Raw genomic sequence first — 13,588 nt, 5'->3', positions numbered from 1 at the left:
AGTGGAGAAAAGTACAAAAGACCACCACAGCCCCATAGTCAGACAGATCAGGATCCAGTCCACCTACAGGCAGGCCAGCACCAGCTTTGGGACATCGTGGGGCCCTCAGCCAGCTCTGTCAGAAGTTGGCCCCATCCACCAGCATATCAACACCACCTCTGGGACCCTCAGTGCTCTGAAGCCAGGATCTGGCTCTGTCCACTAGCAGACCAGCAGTAGCCCCAGGCTGTGAGCCAAGACCCTCCCCACCAGCAGGCTGACACCAGCTGTGATCACCTTAGACCCCTCAGCCAGCTGCCGTAGGAGCCGACCCCCTTCACCGGTGGGCAGAAACCAGTTTGGTTTTTTGTTTGTTTGTTTGTAAAGAAGCAGTATAGCACAGTATCTAAGGGCACAGCCACGGAAACTGTACCGTGTAGATTTCAGCTCGGGTTACCTCTTTGTGTCTATCTTCCTCATCTATGAAATGGGAATAATCATATATATATATGTGTATACACACACACACACACACACACACACACACACACACACCTTATGGCTGTTGGGAGGAATGGATAAGTTCGTAAATGTAAAGCCTTCAGAACATGGGCTAGCAGCTGTCAGCTCGTGTTAGCAGAGTTTTAAACTATGCTAATGTTGCAGACACCATGTGCACCTTTGGTGTTTTTAGGAATGAGGACAGAAAGAAATTCATCGTTTATATCTCATTTCTTCTCTAAGGGTTACAAGCTTAATTAATGCCCATGCTCATGACTTATCAAATATTCTCAGAAGGATTCCTGCTTCTTACTTGGAAATAAACCTTTCCAAGAGAACAATAGCTATGTAGCAGAAGGGAGTTGGTTTTTGAAAACAAATAAAAGACTAATCCTCAGATTACAGTTGAATATTTTTTTTCTGTATGAGTGTTCCTCTCACTATTGACTGGGTTGTTCATAGTCAGGAATTTATTCTATCTCCCTAAATTCCCACCTTTTCTGGAGGCATATTCTCCATTAAGTCCCACCTTTCAATTTGAAATCCTAAAAATCTGCCTAGCTTGCTCTACGATCTCATTATTTTTATTTTAGGATATACGCATTTGTTGTATCAAGTTAAGATGGGGGGCAAAATCTATAGTACCACATATGATCTCCTGATCTGCATAAATAATATCACCAAATGTCTATTATTTTTTTTAACATTTTCAGGCATTTAGCAAATACAGATAATGTTGGTTAAAAAAAATAACAACCCATGAATCTTACAATAAGGGAGAATGAAAAGGTGAAAGATGACCTTAGATTTAGCCTGGGGAAGCTATTGGATCAAAATAAGAGCCTGTTTCTAAATTTGAAACAGGTGGTAGAAGCAGATTAGAATGTTTGTCCCTAGAGAACTGATGTCAATCACAATTCTGTGCTGGAAACAGAGATTCTCTTTTCCAAAGCAAGCCCCACCAATCTTCCTGAAATATCCCCTGCAGACAGATCATGAGGAGTGCCTTGAAGCTGCTTTTTAGAGTTTCAAAATCAGTCACCTCAAAGCCATGCTAAACTTTCACCGCTGATGTAATGAGTTCTGTCCAAAAGAGGCTCATTCTTCTGTGATCTATTTAAGTCAGGCTTCCTAACCAAGAGTTCAGCTCTTACCCTGAATTTGAAGAGATTCCTTCAGCCGTGGAAAATTCCAAAGTCTTAGGACACAAGATATGAACAGATGTATTCAAAGTAAAATATGCATATTAAACATCCCAGCTCAGCTCTCCTCATCTGCATTCCTCAGGCATTTATGGCTGTGTCCAAGTTCTGTTTGGACTGGTAGTGTAAAAGCACCTTGAGTACCTGGGGATATAACTTAAGTTATATCTCTGATTTCCTATAATGGAGTCAACACCACATAAGAGAATATAGTATGATAGTATATTGAGAAAATGCCAACTTTTAGAAAATGATACTTATTGTATGACCTTAGTCTAATGCATGCTGAAGCCTAAGACATTGACCTTAGAGATCCTTGAGCTATAGGACCCCAGGAACAAGGTGAGGTGACACAATCACCAGAAACAGAGTACTCTACAATAAATGCCAAGCTCAAGGTAGGGGGAAGGCCTGACTTGTATTTAATAAATATTGGGTGGGTAAGGTAAATTAAGCTAATCAAATTTGGCACAAAGCCCAAATCAGAATCACTGATAATTTTCACTAAGTTCATTTTCATTCAACAGTCACTCTCAATAACATTTTCATTTAGTTAAAAATACTCTCTAGGAGTTCCTTTGTGGCTCAGGGGGTTAAGGATCCAACATTGTCACTGCTATGGCTCCAGTCACCGTTGTGGTGTGGGTTCAGTCCCCGGCCTGGGAACTTCCACATGTCGCAAGTGAAGCCAAAAACTAAAAAATAAAAAAAAAACTTTCTAAATTACATTTTGATTTATTCTTTGATTGATAGGGTGCTTTTTAATTGCCTTTTAATTTTAAGATTATTATTGATTGAAATGCAATTATAAGAAATAACATGGAGGAGTTGCCCTGGTGGCTCAGTGGAAAACGAATCTGACTAGTATCCATGAGGACACAGGTTGATCCCTGACCTCACGCAGTGGGTTAGTGATCCGGTGTTGCCATGAGCTGTGGTGTAGGTTGCAGACGTGGCTCTGATCCTGCACTGCTATGGCTATGCAATAGGATAGCAGCTACAGCTCCTATTCAATCCCTAGCCTGGGAACCTCCACATGCCATGGGTGCGGTCCTAAATAGACAAAAGACAAAAAAAAAAAAAAAAAAAAAAAAAAAAATTCTTTGTTTGCAATCACTAGAGACAAAGAAATAGATTTCCCAATTGGCCAGGAGTAGATTACATCATCATTATTGGAAAGGGTGAGAGACAGTGGTTGACAGCCTCGCCAGGACTAAATGAAGTGGGGGAGAGCAGTTTTCCATAGGAAAGAATGAGGGTTAGACAAATTGTATACCTCTACTACACTAAAAGTTTTTATTCATAAATAAATAAATTATAAAAGCATTTGTCTAAGCCCAAATTAAAAGACATTTGATTCTTTATTGCTGACTCATGCTATTTTAAAAATTAAATTACAAAGATAATAAATTAATTTTGCTAAATTAAATTTAATAAATCAATGTAATAAACTAATAAATTAAATTTAATGAAATTAAATTACAATTTAATAAATTAAATTAAAATTTGTAAGTTAAAGTTACAAAGACAAGAAGTTATTGTATGCTCCACACCTAGGTCCCTCTGTTAACATCTTTTTCAATCTCTACAGTACATCAGTCAAAACAATCCAACCAATATTTATATTAAATAAACTTCAATTCTTCAGATTTCATTAGATTTTTCTTCTTCATAATATCAGTTTTCTATTTAAGCATCCCATCCAGGACCCTACATTATAGTCATCATATCTATTTAGACTTCCTGGGCTGTGAAAGTTTGTCAGAATTTCTTTCTTTTTTTTTTTTTAAATGTCAACCTAAATTAGAAATAAATCCCAGAAAAGAATTAGGATGGTCTTGAAATAAGGGGACAACTTTATTGTTCACAAGATTTGTAAACTGGGGGTACATAGTCTTGGGCTGTAACCAAAAGTACAAGTCCTGGGGAAGTAAAGGGAGAGTGAGGATTTTAAAGGCAAAGACCACAGAAACCACAGCTGGCAAGTTCATAAAGGGATTTAGGGAGCTTCACAGCTTGCAGCTTATGGTCAGGGGACTTAAACCCTGGCAGAGTCCAAAGTTCATGTGTATTCAGTTTGTGGTTTTTCTGATAACACAGAGACTGAATCCCAGGTCTGTCATGACTGCCTGGCTCCATTTTATTTTGGGTCCCTGTTAGCCACACTGGGCCCATTGTCTATGTTATTTCCTCGGGGGAATTTTATGTTAGTCTCACTTTCCGCTCCTTTTGATCAAAAACTGCTACAGTCAACATGGATGATCAATTTGTACAATGTTCTATTTCCCAACTTGTTAGAGTGGTGTGATGACCTGTTGTGGATTCATCTTTTCCCACGGAGAGCCCTGGGGCTTATGGAAACTTTGCCAGTTGAGCAAAGTGGGCCATTCAGGTGGGGTTTGTCAAGCAGTTGTTTACAAGTCTATTGGGCTTTTGGGACAGAAGTCAACTGCTACCTGCCTGCAGTCATCAGCCAATTTGGTGTCAAGGGTCTGACGATTTGGGGACAGAATTTTGTGAGTTGGAGATGCATCTTGGGCACCAAAGAAATGGAGATATCCATGACACTGAGTAAATAAAGATTTATAACAGTATTCTCTGGGAACAGTGGAAATTATAGAAGATCTTGCAGGTCTTTAGCCTTGAGGGAATTTTATGTATCTTATTAATCTTATGGAACACAATATTAGCTTAATAAATCTTTATTTCATAAATATGTATTGACCGTCCACTCTGTACCATTGTCCTAAAAAGTAGTAACACACATGCTTTCCTGAAAAGTCTTCAGTGCTTTCATATATCTTTCCTTACTTTAGATCGGGCGGGGGAGCAATCACAAAAATGAACAATTGGCAAGAGGAAAATTGTTCTTATAATTCTCCAGGCCCAAGATGACTTTTTTACCTTGATAAATTAAAGAGAAGCTTCTCACTCCTTCCCCAACTGTTTCCATTCCATCTTCCCCTGGGAAGTAAGCATCTGACACATTCCAGGGTGGACTCTGGTGACCTTTATGTATTCTAGAGTCACTCATCCCTGTTATAAGAACCAATTAGAAACCCAAGTATCTCAGAGTTTCTCAGTGGCTCACTAGGGTTAGGGATCCAGCTTTGTCACTACTGTGGCTTAGGTTGCTGCTGTGGCATGGGTTCAATCCCTAGCCTGGGAACTTATGCATGCCATGGGCACAGCTTGGGTGGGGGGTAGGGGGTAGAGAAGAAACCTAAGTCTCTGGTTTGGAAAGAACTAACCACAAAAAGCTAAATCTATTTCAGTCTAGTTTGTGAATTGCATTAGGAGAGCTGCACATTGATCAGGGCGAACATCTATAACACCTCAGAGAAGGAAGGAAAACCTCCAAGAAGCGTGAACCTGGAGCTGAGACTTCACAGCTGCGTTGGAGCTGGCTGGGTCCCCAAGGGAGTGTCTGTATGTAGAACCATGCTTGCAAAGGGGGAACTCAGAGAAAGAAAAACATTTCTTTTTCAGTCAAGAGTCCTAGAACTACTGTATATAGCCCAGAGAATTCTACCCAATATTCTGTGATAATCTCTGTGGGAAAAGAATCTGAAAGAGAATGGATGCGTGTATGTGTATCACTGAATTACTTATTGTACAGCAGACATTATCAAAACATTGTAAATCAACTATACTTCAATAAAACTTTTAAAAACATGTTTTAAAAAGAGTCCTAGAACTAATGGCATATGTAATCTAGAAAAAGACTTGGCCTATCTGAGAAATGTTCTAGCCACATGTTTTCAGAAATAGGGAAGAGCTTTTGCCTCCTATGAAGACATGTTTTACCTCAGGCTTAGACAAACAGGTATATAAAGAAACATGAGATGTATCTGAAAATGAGAACCCTGCTGCCTCTTCCTTCTAATTTGGAATAACTGAAATATTAGATTTGTGTTGGTCTATGTGTGGCAGTGGAGCTGGAACCCACGATTCCTCTTGCCACTGCATCTCCATGGGTTGTGGGGCACTCAGGAGCTACTTTTGGAGTAGGTCTCAGAACCTCACCAAGAGCCACCTGAGTTATAGAATCAGATCCCAGAATGTGGCCCTGACAGCCCCTTCTCCCTTCCACACCTGACTGTGCAACATCCAGGCAGACCTCTGAGTTCTTCATATCCTGAACACAGGATATGGGGAACCGGTTCACCTCAGGGTGGGGCAAAGTAGATGGATTTGCTGAAATGAATCGTGTGTCTGCTCTAGAGTTATCCCTCTGTTTAGCTTACTGAGGAATCTACAATGGTGGTGGAAGAAATTATGCAACTCTTTGCATATTCCACTGAGGTGGTGTTCATAACTGCTAGGGTGACTTGTTATATTTTGTTTTTCAGTCTGCTGCTTGTTTCTGCTTGGCTTTTTATTGAAATTTTATGTAAAAATTAATAGACATTAAATATCACACATAATTCGGTAATATTTCCCCAGGAAATGATGTAACCTGATATTCATATTACTTAGAAAAATACTTTTGTGTTTTTGATTACTTCAGGGTAATCATTCTGATTCCTTTGTTACCAAAATACTAATTTGCTAAAAATTTTAAATGTTTCTTGGGAAATGATCTCAAAATTGATGTTTCTATTCGCCATTCTGCACATTGCCAGGGCAGAACACTACATCCTGCAAAAAATGTTCTAATTTATTGAAAGGCATAGTTTTTATAAGGGCTTAATATAATCTCCTTGTCAATTTTTTTTTCTTTTTATGGCCACCCTGCACATATGGAATTTCCCAGGTTAGGGCTTGAATCAGAGTTACAGCTGAGGCCTTTGCCACAGCCACAGCAACACCGGATCTGAGCCACATCTGCAAACTATGCCACAACTTGTGGTAATGCTGCATGTTTAACCCACTGGTTAAGCAAGGCCAGGATTGGAAATGCATCCTCACAGAGATTATGTCTCATCCTTAACTCACGGAGCCACAATGAGAACTCCCTCCCTCTCAATATTTTTAAGTAAAAATGGAACTTTCATGATGGATGATCTTTGCATTCAACAAATGGTAATTGACTGCTTATCAAGTAACATTAATAAATAAGACATATTCTATAAACCAAATTGCTGATTAGTTTTAAGATAGATATTATATTAGTAATTATAGAGATAAATTAATCACAGCTGTCAGGAGCAGGTAAGGAAGACTTCCTGGTAAACTAAGCTGGGTTTAGTGGGAACTGTCTTGATGTAGGTGAAAAAAAAAGAAGAGCATCCTAGGAAGAAAAGAAGGGATGCAGCAGCTGATGGGGAGGGATCTCAGCATAGCTGAGGACCTGGGGAGGACTCACTGCCCTAGAGTACAAAGAATACAGGGCGAGGAGTTCCCGTTGTGCTCTACGGGTTAAGAACGTGACATAGTGTCCATGAGGATGCACACTCCATCCCTTGCCTTGCTCAGTGGGTTAAGGATCTGGCATTATCCCAAGCTGTGGCGGAGTTGCAGATGCTGTAGGCTGGCCACTGAAGCTCCAATTCAACCCCTACTCGGGAACTTCTATAGGCCATGGGTGTGGCCATAAAAAAAAAGTGGGGGGGGAATACAGGGCAAGGATGGTGTAGACTGTCGGGGAGGGGGAAATTCCCCCTTCCATTCCTCTTGAGTACTTACAGCTGGACTAATAACAAAATTGACACAAGACAGATTAACAGGAGAAAAATAACCTAATTTTAATTCATGGGGCATGGAAGTCTCATAGAAATGAGACACAAGAAGTGGCCAAACAGGCAGCTTTTATACTTTTTAGACAAAAAAAAATTTATGAGGAATTCACAGGGCAAAGAAGTTAGGCTTTGAATGTTTAATTAGGAAGTCATCTAAATAGAGTTTGGGCTTAGAGTAGTAAATTAAAGAAGTAACAAAGTTTGTTTTACAGCCTTATTGGCGATCATGATGTCCTTCTATGTCTGTATGCAGGGAGTGCACCTTTCACTTGAGAGATTTTTTCCTGCTTTCAGAGAAAGAGAGGAGGGTCCCTCTTGTGTTGGCCTTTTCTTAAGTATTTTTTTTTTTTGTCTTTTTATGGCCACTCGCATAGCATATGGAGGGTCCCAGACTAGGGGTCCAGTCGGAGCTGTAGGTGCCGGCCTACAGCACAGCAACAGCAACACCAAATCTGAGCCGCGTCTGCAACCGACACCACAGCCCAAGGCAATGCTGGATCCTTAACCCACTGAGCGAGGCCAGGGATGGAACCTGCATGCTCATGGATGCTAGTCAGATTCGTTTCCACTGAGCCATGATGGGAACTCCAAGTCATTTTAATTCAAAATAATTAATAAGCCATAGAGTCACATTTTAGGGTGGCCTACCCTAAGTCCCAACAAGACCATAATAAAGTTGTGACAATTGTACAGGGGTATCGAGACACTGATGAAGGATTATTAGGAAAGGGACATAATAATATCTGTGTTCTAGAAAGATGCTCTTGGTGGCAGGATATAGAATGGTCTGGATGAAGACAGCTGTTAGGAGACTATCTGGGGATGATGATAGATGGTACCCAGGCTAGGTAGGAAGAGGGAGAGCAATACAGGAATATAAGAAGGGAAAATGACTCAGAGATGGCATCGTGGTTTCCTCCTTGAGTAAATGAAAGGAGGACCTAAACAAAGACCAGGTATTGGTGTGACCAACTTCATAGTTCAGTGCTGGTCATCGTGAATTTCAGGTGCCAGAAGGTTGAATCCTGCAGGCTAAAGGATGGAGGTCAAATGGGAGGAGAGGGAGAGACGCAATTTCAGCAGAAGTTCACCTAGAAAGGCATGCGTGGAGATGATTTTGGATTAAAATGTACAGTGTTTTAAGCATGCACCCTCTCCCAGCCCCTTGTGAAATCTTATGAAATTTCCAGTAACATCTGTATTGACACAAACTCCTCTTTGTTGTGGCTTTGCATTAATGAGGAGGGAGCAGAATGTCATAAAACAATTTCTTCTGTTTGGTTTCTGGGTTGGCGCAGCCTAAGTGCCAGAGTCATGAACAGATAAGAGAAATATAAAAATATTAAATAGAGTAAAATATTGATAAGCTTAAATTCATACTACAAAAATAGAGGTTTGTTACACAAGCTTAGATATAAAAATTTATATATAGCTTTGTTACTATTGAAAAAGCAAAACGATAATGGATTTGCTTGAAGGTTGAGTTTGTTATTTGTTACCCTGAATTTTGAACATGCAACATACAGATGGACACAAGCAATAATACCTCATTGAGAAATGGTCTGCCATGAAAAAAATATGTGCATGTCTATCTCCTCTATTAATTAATATGCATCTTTTTGTGTCTTTTACAGTAAATGCCTTGCATGGTCATAGATACTATAAAAATTAAGTTCAAGAGTATCAGAATGTTGACTCTTTTCCCAGTTTGATATAGCTGTACTTGTGTATTTTTATCCAAGTTTTTTATTTAGCAAAATAAGTTATAAATTATTTCCTTGAGTTATTTTCAACACAAGAAAGTTAATTTTAATTAATTTTTAAAGTGTTAATTTTTGACAATACTTTCTTACAGGTGACTATGTTGTCATGACTATATATTTTGAACTGAGTAGAAGAATGGGATACTTCACTATTCAAACATACATTCCCTGTATACTAACTGTGGTTTTATCCTGGGTGTCATTTTGGATCAAAAAAGATGCTACGCCAGCAAGAACAGCACTAGGTGAGTTTGAAAAAAACTCGCCAGTTTGTGTAATTGTAACATAGAAATATTCATAAAATACTTTCATTGAAGAATACTTAGTATAAATGTAACTGATCAGGAGTTCCCGTGGTGGCGCAGTGGTTAATGAATCCGACTAGGAACCATGAGGTTGCGGGTTCGGTCCCTGCCCTTGCTCAGTGGGTTAAGGATCCGGTGTTGCCACGAGCTGTGGTGTAGGTCACAGACGTGGCTCGGATCCCCCATTGCTGTGGCTCTGGCGTGGGCCAGTGACTACAGCTCTGATTCGACCCCTGGCCTGGGAACCTCCATATACCGCGGGATCGGCCCAAGAAATGGCAAAAAAGACAAAAAATAAATAAATAAATAAATAAATGTAACTGATCAATTTGAGGGCTACTTGAACCATGCTTATTTTAAATAGACAAGTTGGATTATTCTTCCTGATAAGAGAATTCCATGTGTGCCACTTAAATTGAGGTTAGAGATCAGAATAAATCCATCACATCATCAGATACCATGCTCTAAGGATGATGTCATCATGAAAATGTAGTCATATCTTGGAACCTGCCACACTCAAAAGTCTCATCATGTCCGTATAAGGGAATAGATCCTACCACACACCTTTGAGGACTGATGACACAAATCAATAAAACAGTCTCTCAGTAAAAGAAGTTCTGCTTAACCATGGCAACTTAACAAGCAAACAAGAAAATGATATTCTCTTTAGCTGTAATTTACACGTTAAAGCTCAAAGTCTTTTCATGAATTTTTGTCTACCCCCTAAAGTCTTCTTACTAAAACATTAAATTTCAGTGGTTTTAAAATGATTGCAGCACGTTTTATGTCAGCTTTTCTTTATGATAGGAATTTTCCCTAATATTCAATATTTTGATTTGTAAATACAGGTAATGTAAAATATAGAAATTGTTTCCCCTCCCCAAAATTTCTTTTTTTTTTTCCTTCTTTTGGTCTTTTTGCCTTTTCTAGGGCTGCTTCCCATGGCACATGGAGGTTCCCAGGCTAGGGGTCTAATCGGAGCTGTAGCTGACAGCCTACGCCAGAGGCAACAAGGGATCCAAGCCGCATCTGGGACCTGCATACATCACAGCTCACGGCAGCGCTGGATCCTTAACCCACTGAGCAAGGCCTGGGATTGAACCTGCAACCTCATGTTTCCTAGTTGGATTCGTTAACCACTGCGCCATGACAGGAACTCCTCCCCTCCCCAAAATTTCTGAAAATGATCTGTCTCAGTTTAAAAATCTTTGCAAAGTCGCTCTCGTATTGCATTTCATCTTTTCTGTGTTTTTTAATTTTTTATTTGTTTGTTTAACAGCAAAGTACTGTTTGAACAATATAAAGTAGGTAGTGTATAATAAAGAAGTTGTTTCCCCTCTCCCCAAAATTTCTTTCCGAGAAGATGGAGCTGCCTCAATTTTAAAATCTCTGCAAAGTTTCTCTTATATTGCATTCATCTTTTCTATGTTTTTTTTTTTTTCCCACTGTACAGCAAGGGGGTCAGGTTATCCTTACATGTATACATTACAATTACAGTTTTCCCCCACCCTTTCTTCTGTTGCAACATGAGTATCTAGACATAGTTCTCAATGCTATTCAGCAGGATCTCCTTGTAAATCTATTCTAAGTTGTGTCTGATAATTGTTGCTTGTGTAACAACAAAGTTCTATTTAAACAATATAGACTTTAATACCCTCTGCCAATATTAGCTTTGCATGCTTATAGAAAATACACGATAGAATTAGTAAATCAGCTGGCAAGACATAACACAAATTTCAGAATTATTCCTGGGGTTATGACCTTACAATTACAAATGCCAGGTGTCATAGCGAATGTGACTTTAAAGATCAGCTTCAAAACAAGGTTACTTGTAGTTATGTTTGCACAACTCGAGACTATGAAAGTCCTATCAGCGTAGACACTGTGACATTAAGAGGACAGAGATATTAGAAATACACAGTGCTAGCTGATAATAGATTTATAGACCAGAAGAGTGGAGAAATGTCATTAACATTAGGATGATTAGTTGAGACACCAGAAAGGCTGTGCCTAACAAAAATGGGGTACTCCAGACCTCCTTTAAATAAAGCTTAAACAAGGCCATGATAAGATCAAGGAGAACCACCAGTAAATTAGCTATTTATCATAAGAAAGCAGTCAGCATTCTTTTAAAAAAAGATAACATAGTCTATACTTGGTATAATGTATCATCCACAATATTGAGTATATAGTAAAAAAAATTACTTTGACTTTCTAAGAGGCAGGTCAATGTGACCCATGATCAAGAGAAAAAAAAAAAGAGTCAACATCAAAATGCAACTCTAATGTTAAATTAAAGACCTGGGCTTTAAAGTAGCTATTGTAACAATGTCTAAGGATTTAAAAGAAAATAGAACTTAATGAATGAACATATGGATAATCTCAGCAGATAAACTCTATTAAAAAGGAAATTCGGAGTTCCCGTCGTGGCGCAGTGGAAACGAATTCGACTAGGAACCATGAGGTTGTGGTTTCTATTCCTGGCCTTGCTCAGTGGGTTAAGGATCACAGTGTTGCCATGAGCTGTGATGTAGGTCAAAGACGCAGCTCGGATCTAGTGGCTCTGGTGTAGGCTGGCAGCTACAGCTCCAATTAGACCCCTAGCCTGGGAACTTCCATATGCTGTGAGTGTGGCCCTAAAAAAAGACAAAAGAAAAAAAGAAAAAAAGAAAAAAAAAAGGAAATTGTATAATGGAATGTATAGTAAGTAGCTTAATTGAAAAGATCACTAAATGGGCTTAAGAGCATACTGAGGATGGCAGAGGAAAAAGTTCATGTATAACTGAAGAACATCACATAAAATTTATCTAATCTGAAGAAGAGAGGAATAAAAAAGATTGAAAAAAAATGAACAAGCCTCAGTGATTTGTGGGACAATATGAAGATATATAACTTACCTGCAACTGTAGTCCCAAAATGAAAATAGAAAAAGAATGAGATAAAAAAGTTTTGAAGAAATTAGGTAAAAATCCTCACATTTGGTGAATTTACTTACAGATTCTGTAGGCATGGCATGGTCACCGAATTTTTTAAAAAGTTAAATTGGACATTTAGGAGTTCCCATCGTGGCTCATCGGAAACGAATCTGACTCGCATCCATGAGGACACAGGTTCAATCCCTGGCCTCACTCAGTGGGTTGAGGATCTGGCATTGCTGTGAGCTGTGGTGTAGGTCACAGACACAGCTCAGATATGGCATTGCTGTGGCTGTGGCATAGGCTGGCAGCTGTAGCCCCAATTAGATCCCTAGCCTGGGAACCTCCATATGCCATGGGTGTGGCCCTAAAAAAATGTTTTTAAATAAATTGGACATTTATTACAAAATCTTTTTTTACAAATATACACCTGCCACCTGTGTAGACTTTTCAAGTTTACAATGCATTTTTACATGAAGCATCACAACTTTCCCACCTATAATAAGGAGGGCGTGGCATTCTATTTTCACTGGCCTGATGAAAGAAACTGATTCAAAGCAGTTAAGTGACTTCACATGACCCAGTGTTGAAGAATGCCCAGAGCAAGGCTGAAGGCTTTGACTTCTAGGTCAATATACTTTACACTGGCCAAGCTGTTTGTGCTGTGCTGTTTGACTCTCTCAATTGGTCCTTGCTGATTGCCAGGCTAGTGAGGCACTAAAAGAAGCTGTGATGCTACTGCAAAGGTAGGAACCTATGTGCATTCATCTTGTAATGTCTACCTGATCCTTGAGTAGTACCGTTAGGCACGTATTATAATTTATAGTATTCCCATTGATGCACAGAGGTGGTGAGTGTTAAAGTCCATGTTCCTGTGATTCTGGGAATGTGATTCCATGTCATTAGCCCGCCTGTCTGACAGCTCTAGCAGGTTCTAGCAGGAACTCATCTAGGGGAGAGCCAACCTTCACTTGTTTCACATAATAATCATTTTCGTAGACTCCATTCCTTTTTCATTGCTTTTTCTTCTAAAATATCCATCACTTGTGTGTACCTTTCCTAAATCTTTTCCACAGTCTTGGATTAGATCTTTAGTGTTGACCCACATGTATGAAATAAAGTCAGACCAATCCTGAGTATGGTTAATTAAGCAATTAATCAATGAATCAATGCACTCCATACAAAGCATTCTTTGAAATGCCTAAAACACTAGGCACAGTGCTAGGTGACAGGCAGGCAAAG

The 13,588-nt window shown here is 39.3% G+C and overlaps 1 protein-coding gene across 1 annotated transcript in view; it reads left to right on the top strand.

Moving 5' to 3' along the window:
* Window positions 1-13,588, top strand: part of GABRG3 (gamma-aminobutyric acid type A receptor gamma3 subunit) — a 609,132-nt gene that overhangs the window by 587,097 nt on the left and 8,447 nt on the right. Inside the window, exon 7 of the mRNA XM_021098602.1 lies at window positions 9,219-9,371. Coding sequence (XP_020954261.1) covers window positions 9,219-9,371 — 153 coding nt within the window. The remainder of the gene's footprint in view (window positions 1-9,218; window positions 9,372-13,588) is intronic.

Source organism: Sus scrofa, chromosome 1, assembly GCF_000003025.6.
Source record: "Sus scrofa isolate TJ Tabasco breed Duroc chromosome 1, Sscrofa11.1, whole genome shotgun sequence".
Lineage (NCBI taxonomy): Eukaryota > Metazoa > Chordata > Mammalia > Artiodactyla > Suidae > Sus > Sus scrofa.
This window is presented reverse-complemented; position numbering and strand designations above follow the sequence as displayed.